General features: G+C 48.8%; 2 protein-coding genes across 3 annotated transcripts; one reads left to right on the forward strand and one right to left on the reverse strand.

Annotated features, from left to right (window-relative positions):
- Positions 1-1,230: 1,230 nt before the first annotated feature.
- On the reverse strand, positions 1,231-3,684 carry CUNH12orf73 (chromosome unknown C12orf73 homolog). Its single transcript, XM_040984651.1, has 2 exons — positions 3,373-3,684; positions 1,231-1,612 (listed from the first exon to the last, which is right to left on the reverse strand). Exons 1-2 carry the CDS (start codon positions 3,478-3,480, stop codon positions 1,517-1,519), a joined length of 204 nt encoding a protein of 67 aa, XP_040840585.1. The 5' UTR covers positions 3,481-3,684; the 3' UTR covers positions 1,231-1,516.
- A 3,233-nt stretch (positions 3,685-6,917) lies between these two features.
- On the forward strand, positions 6,918-23,646 carry TDG (thymine DNA glycosylase). 2 transcript variants are annotated; one of them, XM_040984627.1, is made up of 10 exons: positions 6,918-7,070; positions 11,423-11,565; positions 13,813-14,072; positions 15,201-15,270; positions 18,689-18,824; positions 19,001-19,083; positions 19,173-19,267; positions 20,700-20,871; positions 21,238-21,359; positions 21,664-21,761. In XM_040984627.1, the coding sequence occupies exons 1-10, from the start codon at positions 7,048-7,050 to the stop codon at positions 21,682-21,684; spliced, it is 1,125 nt and encodes a 374-aa protein (XP_040840561.1). In that variant the 5' UTR covers positions 6,918-7,047; the 3' UTR covers positions 21,685-21,761. The 2 variants fall into 2 exon arrangements, with proteins under 2 accessions (XP_040840561.1, XP_040840560.1); XM_040984626.1 differs by having other exon boundaries at positions 6,920-7,070; positions 21,238-21,363; positions 21,664-23,646.
- The last annotated feature ends 101 nt before the right edge of the window (positions 23,647-23,747 follow it).

Raw genomic sequence — 23,747 nt, forward strand, 5'->3', positions numbered from 1 at the left:
AGGCAGAGAGGATGAGACAGGCACAGGAAAAGGTCTTCTGTCCACTGGCTCATTCCCCAATCGGCACCACCAGCCAGGCCTGGACCAGACCCAAGCTAATACCCAGGAGCTTGTTCTAGGTCTGCCAGGTGGGTACAGGGACCCAAGTACTTGGATCACATTCTGCTGTTTTTACACGCTTATTCTCAGGCAGTTGGATCAGAAGTGGAGCAACCACTGTGCACAAACTGATTGTATGACTGAAACAACCAGTACCTGAACATGCAACCATATGGGATAGCAGCACTGCAGCCGACAGCTTAACCCACGATGCCAGAGCATAAGGCCCCAATTAACTTAAAAGATTTATTTTTTTAAAATTAGGAAATCAGATTTACAGAAAGATCTTGTCATCGCCTCTCGGCCTTTTGGCTAAGATCAAGTGCAAACAGATCTTGTCCACTGGTTCACTCCCCAAGCAGCCAGAATGATGGGAGCTGAGCCCGTCTGAAGCCAGGAGCCAGGAGCTTCTTATAGGTCTCCCACATTGGTGCAGGGTCCCAAAACTGTGGGCTGTCCTCGACTGTTTTTCCAGGCCACAAGTAGAGAGCTGGAAGGAAAGTGGAGCTGCCAGTTCCCAAACTGGTAACCATATGGGATGCCAGCGCATGCAATGGATCCATTATAATTTATTTTATAGAAATATATTTTATAGGGCCTGGTGCCATGGCCTAGTGGCTAAAGTCCTCACCTTGAATGTGCCAGGATCCCATGTGGGCGCTGGTTCTAATCTTGGCAGCCCCGCTTCCCACCCAGCTCCCTGCTTGTGGCTTGGGAAAGCAGTCGAGGATGGCCCAAAGCCTTGGGACCCTGCACCTGCATGGGAGACCCGGAAGAGGCTCCTGGCTCCTGGCCCCTGGCTTTGGATTGGCATAGCCACTTGTAGTCACTTGGGGAGTGAATCATGGGACGGAAGATACTTTCGTCTCTCCTCTCTCTATATATATATCCGACTTTGTAATAAAAAAATAAATATTTAAAAATATATGTGTATTTTATAGAGAAATGTTATTTTATAGAAAAAAATTAAATCTCAAATTTTAATTTGGTTTCTTAGATCCTGGGGATTTCTCAAATTTGATAGAGAACTCTTGTATGACCCAGTCACAAAGGTTATAATTTTGTTATGTACAAATAACACTTTATAATATTGAGTGAAATATTAACATCATGCCAGAAGCAATCATTGTCACTATTACTTTTATTATACAGTGTAGTCAAGCTTCCTCAAGGAAGTATCTTCCAGACCACACTCAAGAGCCTGACAGGAAGCACCAAGCAGTTCCCAAGAATGACTGCCTGAATTACAATTAAAGTTCAATGTATCAGTTTGTATCTGCGAAGCACCTTCTCTTGCGGTCAGCATGGTTTCGGGACTCAAAAACAAGAAGTCCGAGCAGTTTGACTCAATAAATTAACCAAAATCCATGGATCTAGGAGAGAGCGTTCCTCCCAGCGCCCTTGGCACAGGCAGCTTCTACTGCTGACACGGCTGGCGTCTCTGCTGCCTCTCCTTCAGGCCCAGGAGCTCGGTTCTGAGCTCTCCACGCTCCGGCGGAACGTCAGGGATCGTCTACAAGAGAAACGAACAGCAGAACAGCACATAAACACACGCACCGTTCCTGGGTAATGTCTCCATGTGACCGAAAGACTGAGGCCGGTCACAAAGAGTAAGAAGGCAGGACAAGCCCCTGCCTGCTGCTGTGGACTCTGACCAGGTCCCTCCGGACAGCCTGCAGCAGACAGGCCTCGCACTCACCATTAGCAGTCAGACTCATCAATCGCAGTGATTCCTCACGGAGATGCATGCCTGAACTACCAGTGTGCTTCAAAAACCTTCATGGGGAATGTCTACCACGCAAAACTATGCATGGATTTCAATTTGCTTCTGACATTTAGCTACATGTGGGGGCACAGCAATCCTTCATCCACTGATTTTTCTTGCCAAGCACTTGGGCCTTTTTCCACTGCTCCCAAGATATAGTAGCAGGAAGCTGGATCAGAAGTGGAATAGCCACAACGCAAACTGGCACTCCGCCACTGGATAGCAGCATCCAAGTCCTTGGAACCCTGAACCCAGGTGGGAGACCAAGAAGCAGCTGGCTTCGGCTTGGCTCAGCGCCAGTCATTGCTACCCTTAGGGGAGTGAACCAGTGGATGGAAGGACTCTGTAACTCTGCCTTTCAAATAAATAAATCATGCAAACACACACACACATATAAAATGCTATGCAATGATTACCAAGGAGGACTGTACAGAAACATCTGTGCACAAAAATGTGCACATGACCTCCGGTTTAATGTGCAGGAAGCATCACAAGCTGTACTTGTGTGTACACACACAGTCAACAAGCAAAAAGAGTGGCTACACACCACCTGAGCACGGGGGCTTCTCTCTGAAATAAACTGCAGAAAGGGAGGCTTTCTTCTTGTTCTTTTACTTCTCTGTTTCTTAAACATTCAATTTTTTTTTTTAAAGATTTACCTTTCCACTTACTTGAAAGGCAGAGTTAGAGTGGAAAGAGAGAAATCTTATTTCACTCCCCAAAAGGCCATGATAGCAGGAGCTGGACCAGGCCAAAGCTGGGAACCCCTGTGGGTGTCACCAAAGGACAGGATGGTCACCGCTGAGTGAGCAATGAAAGAATCTAGACATTTAATGGGAGTTTAACTGAATGTAGTTAGCACCAAGGAAGCCTGGGAGTCAAAGGTGCTTTGGGGAAAATGGGCTTGGGGAGGCGGGGATGGGACAGCGGGGTGTGGATCACTCCGGACAGGCTCAGTAAAGCCTCACGCTGTGGCCAGACGCAGCCCCTGCTCTGGGTTTCTTTTTTCTTTCTGTTAATAAAATATAACCACACTCTCGTAAAGCGTTAGAATGGAATTCTGAGTAAGAAGTAAAAATACTGTGGCTAGACTGTAGTGTTGCACGTTAAGCTCCCGCCTGAGGCACCAGCATCCCATATGGGTGCTGGCTGGAGTCCCGGCTGCTCCAATTCCCATTCAGTTCAGTTATGGCCTGGGAAAGCAGTGCAAGACGCCCACGTGGGCCCCTGAACCCACGAGGGAGACCGGGAGTGAACCAGAGGATGCAAATCCTATTTGTGTAACTTTGCCTTACAAGTAACATAAATAAACCGAAACAAGCACACGCTCAAGAATGAGCGGCTAGACAGTCTCTTCGTGGTCAACACGCCAAGGGAGCAAGACGTGGATTAAAACTCAGTGGGGCGTAGGGCCAGCCCACAGGAGGCGCAGCTCTGAACGCAGCGGGGCGCATCCCAAGGTCGGGCACCCCCGACGCGCCGGGAGCCGCGGGCGCCCGCGCACTCACCAGGTCCGGCCGGTAGTACCGGTGCACCACCTCGGCCCCCGCGCACATGGCCAGCAGGCTGGCCGCGAACATCTTCAGGTAGCTGGGCCACGACACGCCGGCGGGCATGGCGGGCAGCCGGGGCCCCGCGCGAAGGGCTCGCGACCTCGGCCTCCTCGGACACCACGCGAGGGGGATGTGGGGACGAAGGGCCCCCCACTTCAGGCCCCCCGTCGGCGGGTTCTCGGGGAGCAGGCGGAAGGTCGGAACGGAAAGGTGTCCCCGAATTCCCTCAACTTCTAGGAAGGGAAGAAGCGCTCTCGGCGTCGCTTCTGCTCAGGGAAAACACGGTAGGTCAGAGGACGGGCGGAAGTGCGCTCTGCAGTCCCGGCGAACCGGAAGTGCAGGGCGTGCAGCCGGAGGGGAAGGCGGGGGCACGGGCGGCGGCGCGGACACGTGACTAGGGCGGACGTGGGACGCCGACAGCCTGGGGCCCACACCTCTACCAGCCGTGATTTGCTGCGCCCCGTCCCCAGCCTCGAGCTGCATTTCCCTGGCAGAGGGCACTTGGGGTGGGCTCAGGATCACCTTTGGGGAGATAAACGCGCTGAGAAGTTCCCTGTAGTTTGTGAAGGCCGGTGCTCAACCACCTGGTAGCACCTGCCCTGTGACACCTGTAACAGAGCCTCACTCAGACATCTAGTCCTGGGTCTCTGCAGCTCCCGGGAAAGAGGAAACCCGACATGATGGCAGCCCATGCATCTTGAGATTGGATTCTGATTGTGGGTTGAGTTTTGTGCAAAAATGAGTGCAAGAAGGGTTAGGGTTGTGTGAATAGTATGAGTTATGACACACTCACGTGTGTATATGTGATGTATAAGTAGATAGGAAGGAACATCCTCCACCTGTTGATTGCCTCGCTGAATGGCTGCAACAGCCAGGGCTGAGCCAGGGTCCTACAGCTCCATCCAGGTCTCCCTTGTGTGTGGCCAACTTCTACATTTCCGGGGAACATTAGCAGGGAGCTGCATCCATGGCAGGATAGTATTGCAACCAGTACCAGGGTCAAAGACACATCTTCATCCAGTGGCGCATTCCCCAATTGCCTGCAACTGCCAAGGTCGGGGGAGGCAGGAGCCAGGAGCCCCACACTCAATCCAGGTCTCCCAATGGCTGGCTAGACATTGTTCTCCTGTCATCTCCCATGGAAGCTGGAATCAGAAACACAGTATCTGGGACTCAAACCAGGCATTCTGATGAAGGATGTGGGTATAAAGGCAGTGGATCAAATCCCTGCTCCCTCGTGTTTTCAGTCTTATTTTTGGCAGACAATACACATATTTACAGTACAGTTTGATGTCGTTTAAACATTGTGTGCTCCTGTGAAAACATCATCACAGTCAAGATAATCTAGCTACACTCTAAAAGCATCTTTGTGCTGCTCGTCTGCTCCCCTCACACTGCCACATTTCGTGGGGAACTACTGAGCTGCTATCATCACATTAGTTAGCATTTTCATTTATTTGATTTTTTAAATAAAGATTTATTTTTATTGGAAAGTCATGTTTGACAGAAAGATCTTCTGTCTGCTGGTTCACACCCTAAGTGGCCACAACAGCTGCAGCTGATCCAATGCCAGGAGCCAGGAGCTTCCCCCAGGTCTCCCACACACGGCTGCATGGTCCCAAGGCTAGGGGCCGTCCTCGACTGCTTTCCCAGGCCACAAGCAGGGAGCTGGATGGGAAGCGGGGCTGGATGAACTGGTGCCCACATGGGATCTCAGGACATGCAAAGCAAGGACTTTGCACAGTGCCTGGGCCCTAGCCTGCTTTTAGGATCTTACATAAATGGAAGCACACCATGCATTTGCACTTGTCTGTATGGCTTATTCCTCCAGGCTGTGTTGCATCAGTTGAGTACCTCTGACCATTCACCTGTGGGGGGACACGTTAAGTTAGCTGCAGTTGTTGACTAATAGAAATAAAATTTCTACTCACGTTATAGGTGTGAGCATTCTATATAAATCTCTGTGCACCAGGAATCCATTTCTGTGAGGTACATACCAGAAGAATGGTAATTTGGGGAGTGAACCACAGGTGGAAGATCTTCCTCTGCATTCCAATAAGCTTTTTAAAACATCTTTTGTAGGGCCCAGCATGATGGCACAGTGGTTAAGGTCCTCGCTTCGCACGCCCAGGATCCCATATGGGCGCCGATTCTAATCCCGGCAGCTCCACTTCCCATCCAGCTCCCTGCCTGTGGCCCGGGAAAGCAGTCGAGGACAGCCCAAAGCTTTGGGACCCTGCACCCGCGTGGGAGACCCGGAAGAGGCTCCTGGCTTTGGATTGGCTCAGCTCCAGCCGTTGCGGCCGCCTGGGGGGTGAATCATGGGACGGAAGATCTTCCTCTCTGTCTCTCCTCTCTGTATATCCGCCTTTCCAATGAAAATAAATCTTTAAAAAAAAAAATCTTTTGTAAAAATGTCAAACTACCTAACAAAGCAATGGTAATAATTTGCGCACCCAGCAGCAGCGAAGGAGCGTTCTGCTACATCCCACACTGCTCCAGTGTTTTGGTTTTTGTCCTTTGTAATGTGAGCCACTCTAATAGGCAAGTGGGGTTTCTCTTTTGAGTTTTAGTTTGTTTCTCATGACTAAACACCAGGTTGTAGGCAATATCCAATAGACAGGATTCCACAAAGCTCCTGAAACACTTTTTAATAGAAAAAGTTCTTTCAATCTGATACAAAGCAATCGTTTTCTATTTTCTCCTGAATGCTCCTTTTGGACTGCTGGAGTGCCAGCCTAAGGCGCACCCAGACATGCAATGAGCCAGAGAAATACACTGCGGCTACTGTACACCACAGGGGATTCGGCAACAGCTCTGAAAATGGCATAATCTCAGGAAAGCCGATTGCTTTCCCAGCAGCCAGGTTTGTCACCCTGCAAGCCTGAGAGAGGCCCGTCTCCACCCGGAATTCCCGAATGGGGGTCCCATACAAACACCACAACAGCTAATGCTACAAACCCCAGCTGCAAGAACGCTGGAGGTGTGAGACGTGACGGTGTCCGATAGGCTCCCATGTCTGGTGCTGCAAACCTCAAAGATCTCAACCCCAGGTATCTAGAGCAGAGCAGGGTCCGTGTTCTGGCATTTCACGAAGCAATCACCCACACAGGCCTGGGACACCGGGCGGCGCCCCGTCGCAGGCTTTGCTTTCTTTATCCCCGGTTCACTTGAATGACGTGACTACACGACGTGCTGCTGCTTGCCGGGCTGAGAATTGGGGGACGGAGAGGACAGGGAGGATGCTGACTGCGGGGAAGGGCCCTCTGCACCCCGCCAGCCCTAAACGTGCGGTAGGGCCCAGAGCTGACGTCACGGGGCGCGGCTCGTCCTCCTCCCTCGTCCGCCGGCTGTCCTCCACCTTCCCGAAAGGCCCAGCGCCGGAGCAGGTGGCTCACGAGAAGGGGCGCGAACGTGATTGGGCTGCTCTGCATCACGTGGCCGTCACTGGGTCTGGGAAGACGGAAGTGGTGCGCGGACAGGGCCCAGCAGCGGGGTGGGGGGTGGAGCTTGTGGAAACCGGCCGTTGTCCGTGTCCAGCCGGCCATCAGGGCCCAATCGGTGCTCGGGTACCGCCGTGCGAACGCCGCCGTAGCCTCGGGACCAGACGCGCGGGAGCGGCCGCTGGGCATGGAAGCGGAGAACGCGGGCAGGTGAGTCCGGGGCGGGGCGGGGCGCGGCCGCGAGCGCCCGGCGAGTGCGCGCACGCAGGGGTCCCGAGTGGGCACAAAGGCCGTGGCGGCGCGTGCGCACTGTGAGCTGCGCTGTCCCTGCTCGGACCCTGCTTGGACCCTGCTTGGACCCTGCTCGCCGGTCCCCCTGCTGCTACCGCCCCTGGGGATTGGTTCACCGCCTCCCTGCTGATGACCAGGTTCCTCCACCTTCCAGTGCCAAGTTGCCCTGACGATGGAGTCTCTTAGGAATCCAGCTACCGTCGTCATAGTTGGTGGAGTGACTGTGGTGTCCTCCTCTTTGCAAGTGGTATTAAGGATCGCGGAGTAGATAACATTGGTGTAATACTATAGGTAGCACTCTCAGGCTAAAAAAAACAAAAAACTGGGTTTTCCAAAGTGTCTCGGGACGATCTTCAGAACCTATAAAACCCCTTTTAAAGTATTAGCTACGACCAGGGAGGGCTTTGTGAAGGTAGTATGTTAGAAAGCTGAATGAAAAATAAGGTCTTTGAAAAGGAAAAGAACGATATAGTACTGTTAGGCCTAATAAAAGACTGGGAGGGCGGTATTGCAGGAGGAACAGGGCCAGACCACACTTCTTCGGGCCTCCTGGTCAAGGCTAAGAGAAGCAGCTCTGGAATCTGCCGTCGCTGCTGTGTGGCTGGGGCATGCTTAAGTAACCAGAGTAAGTTCTCTCTGAGTTTAGGAGAAGAGATGTATGTGGATGGAGTGTGTGTTTCTTCCTGACTTTATGGGGTCAAATTCTGAAATACAGTCCACTTCCTTCCCACAAGAAATCTGCCAGCAGAGGACTCACCCAGGACTTGTGGCTGTCTCACACCCCGCGAGCTTGCTTCCAGGCGGGACCGGGGCAGAGCGTGCGCTGAGTGCGGCAGGCGCATCTCCAGCCTGTACTTTGGGTCTTACAAGTGCAAGTGGTGACTTTGTTCGCTTCATGCGTAGTACTATTATAGATGCTTTTTGTTTGTTTGTTGGGAGTTGCAAAGCTGACACGTTTGGAAAGTGCCGAGAATATGTGGAATAGCCCAAAGACTTGCTCCTGGGGGCTTCAGAAAAGACTCAGGTTCCTGGTGGGCCCACAGCAGTGGGTCTCTGTCTTGCTTGATTCAAGGCTGACCCAGGAATGGGAAGCTATGCATTAAAAAGTTTTATTTCTTTTTTAACAAACATTTTTGTTTTTTAAATTTACTTTCATGTGAAAGGCAGATTTTAGAGAGAGAGAAGGAAAGCTAGGGAGAGAAGATCTTCTATCCATTACTGGTTCACTCCCCAGATGGTTGCAACAGAGCTGGGCTGATGCAAAGCCAGGAGCCAGGGAGCAAAGCCTGGAGCTTCCTCCAGGCCTCCCATGTGAGTGCAGGGACCCAAGGACTCGGGCCGTCCTCTGCTGCTTTCCCAGGCTATAAGCAGGAAGCTGGATGGGAGGTGGAACAGCCAGGACATGAAGCGGTGCCCATGCCACGGGTAAAGGATTGGCCTGTATGGCACTGCAGCGACCCTAATACATTTTTTGTTTGGAATGATAATTTAAAACGTTTTGAAGAAAGATAGTCCATGGATAAATAGACTTTAAAGAAAAAAACAGAGTCATCAAAGGCAGGTACAGAGTAATCAACCAGAAGAGGAGGAAAGAGCAGTCGTGTAACGGGACTCGAATTTGTCACACACATGGAAAGGACTTTTTACCCAGGATGGAAAACAGGATGTTAGGCCAGATCTAAAGAGATTTTCTTAGAGAGACTTACATGGGCCAGATTCTGCACATGGGAACATCAGTTTTTTACTGTGATTAAGATTTCTGGGAATGCCAAGCAAACCAGGAGGGACTGTTCTAGTCAGGTGGGGGCAATGGAAGGGATTTAGGTTTTCTGCCTGGTTCATTGATGTCGTGTTAGTCAGTGGCAGAAAATACACTTAGATCTGATTTTGCTTTTGTTAGGGAAAATGATGGTTAGGTTGGAAATGGCAGTATAAGTGTCACTAAGAGAGATGGAAGATCAGTTCAGTGCGGGCCTTGGAGAAAACTTTGAGCTGCTTTTGCAGAAATTGTGCGTCCCAGCCTAGCTGGGAAAGGCCTGGTTGTGGCAGTCTTTGGGTACTCAGAGACCAGCAGGTGTGGGCTCTGAAGTGGGATAATAAACTTGTGAGTCCCTGTTTTTCCCAAAGGAAGAGTGGATCCCACGTTGACATTGATTCTGAGCCGCTTTTCCGGTGTGTTGTAGAAACGAACTAATGCCCACAGTTCTGTAATAGATGTTTAGAAGAAACAAAGGCCTAGACCAGGTAGACTGCTTCAGGAGGATGCCAACAGGAAACCACTTACTCCTGGGCACATTCAGGCTTGTTCAAGTCATTATAGTCATATTTGCTGATAGTGCAAATGTAATATACACATCTACATTTAGTAACATCACATATGGTGTTCTGGTGGTTGTGGTGGTATTCCATTATAGATCAGGCAACTTGAGCATTCAGGTTGTTTAGCATTGGTCATTGTTTTATAAGTATTCAGTGTTACATATGCTCAAGAGAAGTGTTTTCAGAAAATAGAAACCTAAATACTTAAGCTAGTATAACTTAAGACTAAGGAAGTTAGAGGCACTAATTCTTTTTTCTAAGATGTATTTTTTGTTAGAAAATCAGATTTACAGAGAGAAGGAGAAACAGAAAAATCTTCCATCTACTGGTTCACTCCCCAAGTGGCCGTAATGACCAGAGCTGAGCCTATCTAAAGCCGGGAGTCTCTTCCAGGTCTCCCAGGCAGGTGCAGGGTCCCAAAGCTTTGGGCCATCCTCGACTGCTTTCCCAGGCCAGCAGGGAGCTGGAAGGAAGTGGAGCTGTTGGGATATGAACCAGCACCCACATAGGAACTTAGCACATTCAAGGCAAGGATTTAGCCACAGGGCCATCACGCTGGGCCCTGGAGGTATTAATTCTAAATATTTATTTCATCTGTTTGGAATATACAGCAAAGAGAGAGATTGCATCTTCTAGTTCACTCCCTAAATACCAGTAAGAACCAGGGCTTGGGTCAGGCTGAAGTTAGGAGGCAGGACTTCCATCAGGGTCTCCCACATGGATGACAGGGGCCCAAACACTCAAGCCATCATCATCTGCTGCCTTCCAGACACAGCGCAGGAGACTGGATGAGAGGCAGAGCAGGCAGGACTCAAACTGGCACCCCAGTATGGGTGGCAGTCATCCCAAGCGGTCACTTAGCCCACTGTGCCACAATGTCCACCACTAGAGTCTAATTCTACAGAAAACATGAAGGAGCTCATTTTCTGAAAAACAGAAATCTAAATTGTCGTGTTGTTCAGCTTGTGTATGTGTGTGTAGGCACATGTGTGTGTGTTTTGAGATAAGTTGTCAGAAAAAACAGTTTATCTGTTTGAGGTGTCTGGACAGAGCAGTCCTGTGAGCCCTGTAGTTCAATGAAAGATGGGTACACCTGGAGGCGAGGAGAGAAAAAGGGGTGAACAGTAGGAGGAAGAGGGGTCATGTGGGATGGTTGGGGTGCACATAAAGATAGATGAAAAAAAGTAAACAGGGCCTGGTGTGGTGGCCTGGCGGATGAAGTCCTCGCCTTGACTGCGTCTGCTGGGATCCCATATGGGCATCGGTTCTAATCCCAGCAGCTCCACTTCCCATCCAGCTCCCTGCCTGTGGCCTGGGAAAGCTGTGGAGGACGGCCCGAAGCTTTGGGACCCTGCGCCTGCGTGGGAAACCTGGAAGAGCTCCTGGCTTCGGAAAGAATGATAAGAATCATTCATAAAAAGAGATTCTTGCTTCATAATTTTTATAGATACCTACAGTAGATCCGCTTGTGATCTGCATTTAGTGACAAATGTAGCAACAGCAAATTTTAGTGGATAAGTGAATCAACAGATGATATAGGGAAGGAGAGCCTCGAGCGGGAGAGGAGCGCCGTGATCAGATGATAAAATGGTGAAGGGGGGGACAAGTTGCATGTATGGACGTTATAGCTCTGTTTGTTTGAATAGCCTTTCCGGTCTGGTCTCTAGAAAATTCTCATGATCTCATTTGAGTGTAGGCCAACTTAACAATACTGCTCTGTTCATTGGTGAGCGCTCCTGTCATTATGGTGCACGGCAGTTCATGTCACAGGAAAGGTTGGCTGAGTGCGTGTGTGTGTGTGTGCACACGCGTGTGCTCTAGGAACTGTTATCTAGGTGTACCCCATCGTCTGTGACAAGGCACCTGGAGCCTGATGTTTCTTCGTGGCTGCTGCTTTGACCTTGGAGAATTGCATCAAGCTTACATCTTCTTTCTGCCTGTTGTCCTTGCAGCTACTCCCTTCAGCAAGCCCAAGCTTTTTATCCATTTCCCTTTCCACACGTGATGGCGGAGGCCCCTGCTTTGCCAGTTATGAATGAACAGCAAATGCCAGTGGAAGGTGCAGTCCCAGCTCCCGCTCCGGAACCCATACCAGGTAATATTCACCATGATGGTTAGCGCAAGCAAGTATTGACTCAGCCAGATTATCTCAGAAAGGGTTCAGTGATGAAGGTTAAGTGCTGTGTGTGTGTGCTGGGCATTGGAATAAGTTCTCGGCGATAAAAGGATACTGGTCTAACCTTCAGATACCTCACAGTCTAGTCGAGGAAGGCAGCGAGCCCACGAAGTAGTGAGAGCGTACCCTGGGGCCTCAGGTGGTTGGCATCTAACACGGACCAAGGGCTCGGGCAGTGGGAGCGGTGTGTGCCAAAGCACAGCCAAGAGGAAGCCCACGCAGCAGCACTGTGGAGCGGTTCTCCGTTATTGCAGTCCAGGATGCAGCAAGGAAATGTGGAGGGCTGAGGCTGGGGTGGGGGTGGGGAACAAGGCTGGTCCCATCCGTTGACTCACTCCCCAAATGGCCACAGTCACCAGGGCTGGGTCAGGCTGAAGCCAGAAGTATCTTCCTGGTGTCCCACATGGGTGGCAGGGGTCGACACACTTGGGCCGATCTGTTACTGCCCTTCTCTAGCCATTAGCAGAGAGCTGGATCAGAAGTGGAGCAGCCGGGATGTGAACCTGTGTCCATATGGGGTGCCAGCAGCTGTGTGTGCCAGGGCACTATCCCCCTAAAACCTTTCCTAAGATCGTGCCTTCACGTAACCAGTGGACATGCTAGACCACATCTCCTTTTTGTCTTTGTTGTTTATGTTTTAAAAATGTATTTATTTGAAAGGCAGAGCTATGGAGAGAAAGGCAGAGAAAGAGATGTCCCCTGCACTGGTTTACTGCCACAGTGGTGGCGCTGGGCAAAGCTGACGCTAGGCGCTGTCTCATCCTTCCATGTGGGCGGCAGAGGCCTGAGTGTAGGGGTGTCTTGTAATACTTTCCCCAGTTAGCTGGGGAAACAGGGTGCTGGATCATAAACAGAACGGTGAAACTTGAAGCAGGATTTGTATTTGCTGGCATCACAGGCAGTGGCTTAATCCACTTTGCCACTAGGCCAGTCGTAGGCCTCACCTCTTAAAGGTTTCACACCAGCTTCCAACACTGCCACCCTAGGGACTGGCCTTCCCACCACATCAACCCGTGGGACGCAAGCTCGGACCCTAGTAAACTCCTCCATTGCTGGCATAGGTGGCTGGTTGAATAAAGTGCCACTCAGCAAGAGACTTGCAAGGGGAGGAAACAGGTGGAGAAAGAGAAGTTTTCTCTGTTGTTGCAGCGTCTGTCTGAGCTCAGAGTTTGGGTTTGTGATTCCAGGAGGGCCTCTGACTGCTCTGCCGTGGGATCCCGCCTGCCCTGATCGCTGCCGCGTTTCTGTGCGTGGAGCACTCGAGCTTCCCTGACTCTCTGGGCGTAGGGAGCAGCTGCAGCAGTGAGCAGAAGGGAGGAAGAGCGACCTGGACGGCTCCAGGCCCCGTCAGGGAAATGCCGAGTAGGAACGGGGTGCTGTAGCAGCCGAGAAGTGAGAACAGTGTTAGAGACCCATGAGTGAGAAAACCTAGGCTTCCTGGTGTAGCTGTAGGCCGGTGGCTCTTGGCCGAGGATGCTTTTGTCCTTCAGGAAGACATTGGAAAGGCCTGAGCAGCAGGTGCTACTGACATCTAGTGGATAGAGACCACAGATGCTGCCAGAACATTGTGTCATTTGCAGAAGATCCCCTGCCACAAAGTTACCTAGTCTAAAACGTCTGCAGGGCAGAGGCTGAGAGCGGCCTGGCCTGCCTGCTTCCTGAGATCGGAGCCCCAGGCTTCTGAGAAACACTGCAGCCCAGTGGTGTCCCCTTCAGCGCCTCCCTTGGATGGACTGTGGGACAGGCTGTGGAACCCCTGGCAGGAGCCACTAGAGGATTTCTGCTGCTAGAAGCTAAGGGATCTTGGTTTCCTTTCCTATTTTTCTGTTTGATCTTCTCTTTGTTAGCTTGCTTCTTGGTATCATTACATCTAGACTCCCTGGTGTTGAGTGAGATGCTGAGTCAGAGTGTGTGGAAAAGTGATCTGTGATGATGCTGGTGTTTCTTTGCATGAGCAGTTATGACGGGAGTGGGTGGTGGGCTGGGACCCCACACAAGGCAGCTCCAGGGTACAAGAAGAGGGGACTGATGGGGGAGGTATAAGTGAATGTAGGGAATTTTAGGGAGTACGTAGAGAGAGCATCAGTGGGGCCACTTCAGGGAAGGCTGCTGGCGGTTGTGGGCTGCTGCTTTCTGTGCTGCATTCTGGAAATCGTTGTGTTTCAGAGGCTCCAAGAGGAAGGAAGAGAAGAACTCGAGCCACAGAAGCAACAAAGCCAACAGAGCCGACAGAAGCAGCAGAACCCAAAAAACCTGCCGAGTCAAAAAAATCTGGCAAGTCTGCCAAATCAAAGGAAAAGCAAGAAAAAATTACAGACGCATTTAAAGTGAAAAGAAAAGTAGACCGTTTCAATGGGGTTTCAGAAGCCGAGCTTTTGACCAAAACGCTCCCTGATATTTTGACCTTCAACCTGGACATTGTGATTGTAAGGATTTTTTACTTCATTTGCTTTATAAACAGCATTAGTGGCGTAGCTGTACTCAGCAGTTGTCCGAGCAAATAAAATTTTGCTGAAAAGAACCATTCTGGGAATCCTTCTTAAGGTTGTGCTATGCGGGAAAGGGTTCCCCCCCCAAAGATATATTTATTTTTGTTGCAAATATACAATACTTACAGAGATACACAAAGAGGAAATATGCAATACTTATTGAGATATACAGAGCAGAGTCGAGAGAGAGGAAGATCTTCCATCCGCTGGTTCACTCCCAATGAACCTGCAGTGGCCAGAGCTGGCTGCAATGTGGCTGCAATGGCCAGAACTGAGCTGATCCGAAGCTAAAAGCAGGGGCTTCCTCCTGGTCTCCCACGTGGATGCAGGTTCCAATCCTCCACTGCTTTCCCAGGCCACAGGCAGGGAGCTGGATGGGAAGTGGGGCCGCCCAGATTAAACCCGGCACCCATATGGGATCCCAGCAGATGTAACGTGAGGACGTTAGACACTAGACTACCGCGCCAGGCCCCTGTGTGGGGAAGTAAGAGAGTGGATTCTAGGTTGGAAGCAGCTGAAGCCACAGGTAAGCCTGGACCTTCTTGTGTACTGTTTTCCTCATTATAAACAGAGTTGATACCAGTGCCTCCCTTATGGGGGTGCTGTTCGATGGAAACACCCTTGGGATCACTTAGATGACGTGTGCCCTGTGCATGCAGTCAATGACTGCATTGATTTTGAACCTGTAGTTTTGTCAGTTACCGTGAGAAACGTCAACACGTGGTGTAATCAGCTAAGTGGTGCAGAGTGTGTTGTGAGCAGGGACTGAGAACAAGGCTGTTAGGCATGGGCTCCGACTGATACACTGCTTCAAAATCTTTTCCTTTCAGGCTGAAGGTAGCCCCGTGGGTGAGGGTGATGGGGCTGGGGGTCTTGAGGTTTTTATAAACAGTGATTCTTTAATATAAAGAAGGTCCAGGAGTGCTGACTGACAGGTGATACTGCCTATGAAGCTGAAGATTGTATTTTATTAGCCAGTGTTGTCCACCACTCCTGCATAGAAACCCTAAGTTTTCTTAAGCCCTGGTTTCTAAGACTTCAAGGCATAATTATTTTGTTTTATAGATTGGCATAAACCCAGGACTAATGGCTGCTTACAAAGGACATCATTACCCTGGACCTGGAAACCATTTTTGTAAGTAATTGCTTTTTATTAATTTACTTTAAAAGGCAGAAAGATTTATTTGGGCCTGGCATGGTAGCCTAGTGGCTAAAGTCCTCACCTTAACATGCCAGGATCCTATTTGGGCACCAGTTCTAATCCCGGCAGTCCTGCTTCCCATCCAGCTCCCTGCTTGTGGCCTGGGAAAGCAGTTGAGGATGGTCCAAAGCCTTGGGATCCTGCACCCATGCGAGAGACCCGAAGAGGCTCATGGCTCTTGGCCTCTGGCTTTGGATTGGCCCAGCTGTGGCTGTTGTGGCTGCTTGAGGAGTGATCAGCGGATGGAAGATCTCTCTGTCTCTCCTCCACTCTGTGTATCTGTATATCAATAAATCTAAATAAATCTATTTTTTCTTTGTTTAAACTGTTTCACTACTAAATGGCTGCAACAGTCAGAGACGAGCAGGTCTAAAAGCAGGAGCCAGGCGCTGCTTGCAGGTCTCCCGTGTCGATGCAGGGACCCCAAACACTCGGACCATCCTTTGCTGCTGTCAGCAGCAAACTGATTCAGAAGTGGAACAGCTAGAACATGAACTGGCACCAATGTGGGATACTGTGCCAGAGCACTGGCCCCTAATTTGCTTTTAAATCCAATATCCTTGTTGATAGAGTTTCCTTTAAACAGCTGTGTCTTTTTAAAGGATTTATGTGTAGTTATATCTTCATCTTTGTGTGTGTGCATTATGCTACAGGCTTTGAAGTGCTATGCCGCTGTTAACATGAGCGGAGGGCGTGAAGAAGAGTCCTTTCTCTTCTGTTTGAATTGTGCTCACTGAGTGTTACTACTGTATACATTTTTTTTTTAAGATTTATTTTTATTATTTTTATTTTCATTGGAAAGGCGGATATACAGAGAGGAGAGACAGAGAGGAAGATCTTCCGTCTGATGATTCACTCCCCAAGTGAACGCAACGGGCCGATACTATGCCGATCCGAAGCCAGGAGCCTCTTCCGGGTCTCCCACACGGGTGCAGGGTCCCAAAGCCTTGGACCGTCCTCAACTGCTTTCCCGGGCCACAGGCAGGGAGCTGGAAGGGAAGCGGGGCTGCCGGGATTAGAACCGGCGCCCATATGGGATCCCGGGCATGCAAGGCAAGGACCTTTAACCACTTGCGCCACCGTGCCGGGCCCTACTGTATACATTTTTTAAAGCTCACTGTAGGCTTGCTAGCGTCAGTAGCTCTTCATGGCTCTGCAGACATGATAATGACCCAGATTTTCCTAAGAGAAATGAAGTGATGAAATGCATTTTCACTTGGCACTTGAGCTGTCATAGTTGTGCAGTGCCGTGATTGAGACATTCTGTACAGGAACTACTAGCAGAACATAGTAGTGAAGGTGCTCATGCTTATAAATTGCTCGATGATTTACTTGAAAGGCAGAAACCTCTCATCCCCTGGCTCATGCCACAGCTGCCTGCCCGGAGCCTGGAAGCCAGCTGGGTCTCCCATGTGGCTGACAGGGCACACCTGCTGCCTGCCACGATGCACATAAACAGGAGGTACACTTGAGAGGCGAGCCAGAGCGTGAACCCAAGCGTTCTGATGTCAGGTGTAGTATTGCAGGTCATTGTTTTGAAAGGCAGAGTTACACAGAGAGCGAGAGATCTTCCATCTACTGGTTCATTCCCCAGATGGCTGCAACAGCTGGAATCGAACCGATCTAAAGCCAGGAGCTTCTTCTGGGTCTCTCATATGGGTGCAGGGCCCCAAGGACTTGGGCTTTCTTCTGCTGCTTTCCCAGGCCACAAGCAGGGAGCTGGATGGGAAGTGGAGTAGATGGGACTAGAACTGGGCACTCAGATTGTATGCCAGCACTGTAGTGTAAGGATTAGCCTGTAGGGCTACCACACTGGCCCTGCAAAGGACTTCTTACATGCTGTGCCAAACACCAAGCCTGCAATGGTTATAAGTTTAGAATGACCTTTGAAATCACATATAAGCCACCTTTTTTAAAAAAGAAAAAAAAGATTTGTTTATTTAAACTTTGGCAAGAGAGCTTTCATTCTTGGTTCAGTCTCTAGCGGGCAGTTACAGCCGGAGCTGGGCTAGGCTGACTCCTGGATTAAGAAACTCCTTCTGTGTCTCCCACATATGAGTGGCAGGAAGTCAAGTACATGAGCCGTTATCCACTGCCTCTGCAGGTGCTGCGGTGGGCAGCCGGCTCAGAAGATAAGTAGCTGGAACCCAAATCAGTACCCCAACCTGGGGTGCTGGTGTCTGCAGTGGTGGCACAAGGTGCTGCACCATAGCAAGCACTCACTGACAAGCTGTCTTGTTTAACACAGCCCAGAGGAGTGGCGTTCGCAGAGTGTCCCTCAGGAAACATGAGCTGATTAACATTTAGAGCAAGTGACAGTAATGTTTTTAGAACTGTTAATATTTTGTCTTCATTATTTTTGAAGCTTTTGTGGTGGAGGTGGTATTACAGCGCTGCAGGCCAGGCTGCACCGCGACAGCAGCGTTGTGACTGTACACGGGTTCGGCTGCCAGCCACTCCACCTCAATGCTGCCGATTCATCTGGGAAAGCAGTGGGAGACGGCGCAAGAACCTGTGCCCCTGGCACCCGTCTGGGAGAGCGGGATGGAGTCTCAGGCTTCTGAACAGGCCATTGAGGCCTTTCGGGGCATGAACCAGCAGATGGGAGAGTTCTCTGTCTCTCCCCCTCTGTCTCTCAGCTTTTCAAATAAATTAAGGTTTAGGAAAAACAGACACACTTTCTAGAGAAAGCTGAACTGTTTTCCTCAGTTCCAGGTGTGTCTAGGTTATCTGTGCGGTGTCCCGGGAGCAGGTGATGTTATCAGCAGTTATTGCAAACGAAAATAGTTTGAGAGTTTTCTGCACCTCTTCTCAGACCTGAGAGATGACGGTGGTGTCTCAGACGGTCACTGTGCTGACTGAAGGGGCCTATGCGTGTCAGGGGTGACCCAGCACATACTAGTTCCTCAATATGGGATTTGAGCTATGTTACAGCTTTTTTTAAAAAAGATTTATTTATTTTTATTGGCAAGTCAGACTTACAGAGAGAAGGATAGTTAGAAAAATCTTTGATCTGCTGGTTCACTCTCCACAATGGCCTCTGCTGAGCTGATCCAAAGCCAGGAGCCAGGAACCTCCTCTGGGTCTCCCACGTGGGTGCAGGGTCCCAAAGCATTGGGCCGTCCTCGACTGCCCTCCCAGGCCACAAGCAGGGAGCTGGATGGGAAGTGAGGCCACCGGGGTTAGAACTGGCGCCACATGAGATCCCGGCTTGTGCAAGACTAGAACTTTAGCCACTAGGCTGCTGCACCGGGCCCACGTATTGCAAGAATAGGATGTGGATGATCACATTGCTCTTTGCACAAAAGCCCTTGACCTTGCGCAGAAGTCAGCCAGCCTGTCTTTTTCCCAGGGAAGTGTCTGTTTATGTCAGGCCTGAGTGAGGTGCAGCTGAATCACATGGACGATCACACGTTGCCTGGGAAGTATGGCATTGGATTCACCAACATGGTGGAGAGGACGACGCCAGGCAGCAAAGACCTTTCCAGGTAAGGATGGCGTACGGAGGGGCTGGCGCCGAGCCGACCCTGAGAGCATCACGTGCTCCTGCTTCAAACTGAGCTCTGCGCATGTGTGCCGGGGTCCTCACTGAGACTGCCTGGGTTGAGCGTGCTGCACATGCTGTCCTGTTTGTGTCTGTGACTACTTCTTCGTTCCATTTTAGTAAAGAATTTCGTGAAGGAGGACGTATTCTAGTACAGAAATTACAGAAATACCAGCCACGAATAGCAGTGTTTAATGGAAAATGTAAGATTTACTTTTAAATTTTGTGGTTTTTTTTTTCTTTGCTAACATTATAGGCATGGTAAATAGATTTGTATTGTGTTTCATTTTAGGTATTTATGAAATTTTTAGTAGAGAAGTTTTTGGAGTAAAGGTTAAGAACTTGGAATTTGGGCTCCAACCCCACAAGATTCCAGACACAGAAACTGTAAGTCATCAAAGTGGCAGCCAGATGTGTAATGTTTCTCATTCATTTCCCTTTCTATTTGTCCTATTCTTTGTATTTCAAGCTACAAGAAAAATTCCACTGTGTTTTATTGAATAACATCTCCGTGTGTATCAGCTTGAACTATCACTTGTAAAATAATTCAGATACTGCTAGAATTTTATTAGAGATATGTTTATCAGCAAAAAGTCTTTTTTAAGTAAAGATTCATTTTTATTGGAAAGGCAGATTTACAGAGAGGAGAGACAGAGAAAGATCTATCCCCTTTTTCACTCCCCAAGTGGCCACAGCGGCCAGAGCTGCGCCAAGATCCAAGGCCAGAAGTAAGCAGCTTCCTCTGGGTCTCCCACGTGGGTGCAGGGTCCCAAGGCCTTGGGCCGTCCTCTGCTGCTTTCCCAGGCCACAAGCAGGGAGCTGGATGGGAAGTGGAGCAGCCGGGACATCAACCCCTCACTGGGCCCAGCCAGGTGTCTTAATGATGTGATCTAGCTAAAGTTTAAGAGGAACTGGTTTATGTGCTTCGTTTAAAATATATTTAATAGCATATTCTTGTTGCGTTCAGTTGGCCCTTGAAGCAAACATGCAAATTGAGACATGATTCTCATGAAGAAAACTATTACCCTACTTGTGTATTCATTTCAGAGCCGTTTAAATATGCCCTGCACGGACGTGCAGCCAACCTCAATGGTGTTCGACCTTCATGTCTTAGATACGAAGGCATCATGAAAAAACAGTGGCTTTCAAACCTGTCCTTGCCACAGATAACTTGATTCCAAACTTGTGTCTTAAATACAGTGGTTTTGGTGATCTTGCTAATATTTATTTTTTTATAAGAATTTTTTTAATTGGAAAGTCATATTTGCACAGAGAAGAAAAGACAGAAAGATCTTCCATCTGCTGGTTCACTCCCCAAGTGCCCACAGCGGCCGATGCTGAGCTAGTCTGAAGCCAGGAGCCAGGAGCTCTTCCGTGTCTCCCACCCAGGGGTAGGGTCGCAAGGCTTTGGGCTGTCCTTGACTGCTTTCCCAGGCCACAAGCAGGGTAAATATCACAAATTTGAACCTCAGCACAACTACTTTTACTAATTTTATGTATACAATATATGTATATGGTTAGACATCAAGTTATTACCTTGATAATCTGAAGGTTGATTCTCTTAACTCCGCACTGTCAGCTGCTAAGAGGGGAGAGAAGAATGTTGGTTAAATCTACTTAGTCTACTTACAAACTTAAATGATCAAGTCAGGAGATTCTGTTCTGAGGTCATCACAGGGTTGCCCTGGCTCTGTGTCCAAGTAGGTCGTCATGGTTACCGGGGGATGCTGGGCATCGTCGAATGATAAGTGGTATGATTTCAATAGGAATCAGTTCAGTAGAGTTGCAGCATTTCTGAAACGGAACTTTGTGATTCCAGCTCTGCTACGTCATGCCGTCATCCAGCGCGAGGTGTGCCCAGTTCCCTCGGGCCCAGGACAAGGTTCATTACTACATTAAGCTGAAGGACTTAAGGGATCAGTTGAAAGGCATTGAACGAAATACAGATGTTCAGGAGGTGCAGTACACGTTCGACCTGCAGCTGGCCCAAGGTACACCACTGCTATCACTCCTTTCGTTATACAAAGTAGGTTAATAGAAGCCGGAGAAGAGGTCACCTCTGTGTCAGAGAGTCGTGCTGCAGATCAGGCTCCTCCCCTGGGCTCCCCCTCGCCAGGCGCAAGGCACACCCCGAGGAGCAAGTGGACTTTGTCTGCTGCCTGAAATTAAGCGCCCTCAGGGTTTCTTCCGTGCTTAAGAGTAAAGCTGGCATGTGCCACAAAGAGTTGAAAAGATGATAGCAAAATGAATTTCAGTATTCATGAACACTTAAAAAGAATAGTCCATGGTTTCTTAATAAAGATCTTCAAAATCACTATTACCTAGTCAGTGTTTAATTTTTTCTCCCTATTTCACAGAGGATGCAAAGAAAATGGCTGTTAAAGAAGAGAAATACGATCCTGGTTATGAAGCAGCCTATGGCGGTGCTTACAGTGAGAACCCGTGTGGCAGTGAACCGGGCAGCTTCCCGTCCAGTGGGGCAGGTGGGTTCCTCCTGCGTGAGCGTGCCTCCCAGAGCACTGGCCCTGTCAGGGTGCGGGGTGGGGTGGATTTAACAGGAAGGGGAAAATTCGCAGATGGGAATGATAATGCAAAATGTCACATGGTAACAGCAAAAAGTTGGTGCTTATTTGGTGGCCGTATAGCTTGTTTCCTTTAAGTCTTCTTAGTTACATTCTTTTCTTTTAATATAATAATAATTCCCTTTTATTGGACTGTGAGAATCTGCTGACTTGATCACTTAAGCTTGTATTTTTAACCAACATTCTTTTCTCCCCTCTTAGCTGCTGACAGTGCGGAGTTAAGAGAATCATCTTTCAGTGACATTCCAAACGGGCAGTGGATGGCCCAGCCGTTTAACAATCATTGTGGAACGCAAGAGCAGGAGGAAGGAAACCGTGTTTAGGAGTGGTGCTTCTCAGCTCAGCTGAATGCTGCAGTTTTAATGCAGTCGTCAAGATACGGAACCTCGTTGTGCTGACCTGAAGTATTTTAGCAGTATTTTACTTTAGCGGTGTCTTTAGTATAGAACAGTTGTGTGGTAGATTCAGCTGTATGAACCCAAGTAATTTGGAAGGAAAAGTAGGGGGTTTTGTATGTGCTTTTATATTGGAATTAACCATCGTTCCAACTTTTTATATACTGTATCTCATGTATGAAGAAATTGATTTGGGAAATTTTGATCTTTAATTTTGAAATACAGCAGTCTGAGTATTTATCATTGATTCTTAACTGCATAAACCGAGATAGAGCCTTCCTCCTTCTATGCCTGAGGAGGGTGTGTTGATAGGAAGGATCATCACAGATACATTGATCTTCATATATGAAGTTGGCCCTTGCTGGAGTCCCATTTGTTAGTTTTTGGTGTCACCCGGAGGTCACCCCAGGTCTCCTTCGGCTGCTCTCAGCTCACACCTCTGTGTTCTGAGGGTGTTCAGAGAGTCACTGCTTAGGAATGTGGAGTGTGGCCTTGCTTCCCACCAGGGCGGAGCCCAGGCCTCTTTGCCCCTGGGTACTAATCCTCCAGGAGGCAGAACATCTGCTGGAATGGGAGGTTCTAGAGAATGCAGCAGAACTTTTATATTATGTGACTCAACTGTGTTTTACTTGAGAGATAAATTTGCTGGGGGTGGGGAGACAATTTCTCCTTTAGTATTTATCACCATTCTAGTTTTAGCCTTCTTGATTTTAACGTTAGTGGCATGAAAAAGTAGTAAGAAATGAACTTTCAGGCTGAGCAAGATTGCTGGAGGGGTTCTATAATTTTTTTCCTAAACTGGTGCTTTCTGTACATGAGATGTACTGAGCTAAGTAATGCAGAACTTCCTTGGCAGGGAAATCCAGGAAGCTCCTTTCTCTGCATCCTTGTCATTGTGGAGTCAGGGGAGCTCCTGGGAGGGTTGGATGCATTCCCACGGTGCTACAGTAGTCCGGCCTGCGGATCTGGAAGCCATCCCCACCTGTCAAGGAGTATGCCCATTTTCAATATGAATATTTATGAGGGTCCTCCTTCCCCCGAGAGGTTGTATGTCGTCTTCTCTTTATAACAAGAGAAACTTTGAATCTTAATGAACTTTGTAGCTTTGGTAATGGTGGGTTTTCTTTCTCCTCGAGTCTAGGCCAAGCTGTGTGTAAGTCATCCATGTTATTTAAATGCTGTACTGTGTTGCTGTTTACATGGACGTTTGCGGGTGCTCTGAAGTGCCTTGCATCAGGGATTAGGAGCAATGGAATTATTTTTTCATGGGACTATTTAAGGCACGTAACTAGGCATTGCTGTAGAAAATAACTTGCAGATTTACAATAGACCTTTTTTAATTTGACTGCAGAAAATACCCCTTAAATTATGACAGGTGCCCACTAGAGAATGGGTTTTCCAAGTATACAATAATGGTGTTTTTCACTGAGCCTGACAGATGCATAGTGCTTATTGCTATATCCTGTATGTGACAGTATAAGACTTTTTCATTAAATAATGCTGAAAGGTTTTTAAATTCATTTGAAAGTCTGATGGTATTTACAATAAAAAAAATCTTGAGAACAGCTGCCCTTAGACTATGCTTTTTTTTCTAGCCAAACTTAATGGTTTTCTCCTCCCCCTGCCTTTTCAACCTGCATCATCTAACCTTCTGATGTTTAGCACACAAAATAATATACAGGGTGGAAAGTTTTTAAAAATCTAGGAAAATTTTATTTCTTCAGACCTCCGTGTTTTGGAAGTAACAATTCTATAAAAGACAAGATTTGACAGCCTGTTAAAACTCTAACCCGTGTGTGAAAAAGGCATTGAGGAGATGCTGCAGCTGTGGCCGCCGTCCAGCAGGAAGCACACTGGTTGCCGACGCCTCTGGGGCTCCTTTTAGCAACG

Source organism: Ochotona curzoniae, unplaced genomic scaffold, assembly GCF_017591425.1.
Source record: "Ochotona curzoniae isolate NIBS_2020 unplaced genomic scaffold, NIBS_Ocur_1.0 contig_1014, whole genome shotgun sequence".
In the NCBI taxonomy this organism is placed as follows: domain Eukaryota; kingdom Metazoa; phylum Chordata; class Mammalia; order Lagomorpha; family Ochotonidae; genus Ochotona; species Ochotona curzoniae.

Coding starts and splice junctions, on each gene's coding strand:
- CUNH12orf73 (XM_040984651.1), bottom strand. CDS start 3,480: ATGCCCGCCGGCGTGTCGTGGCCCAGCTACCTGAAGATGTTCGCGGCC. Junction 1,613..3,372: donor GGTACTACCGGCCGGACCTG/GTGAGTGCGCGG, acceptor TTTCTCTTGTAG/ACGATCCCTGACGTTCCGCC.
- TDG (XM_040984626.1), top strand. CDS start 7,048: ATGGAAGCGGAGAACGCGGGCAG. Junction 11,566..13,812: donor CGCTCCGGAACCCATACCAG/GTAATATTCACC, acceptor GTTGTGTTTCAG/AGGCTCCAAGAGGAAGGAAG. Junction 14,073..15,200: donor TCAACCTGGACATTGTGATT/GTAAGGATTTTT, acceptor TTTGTTTTATAG/ATTGGCATAAACCCAGGACT.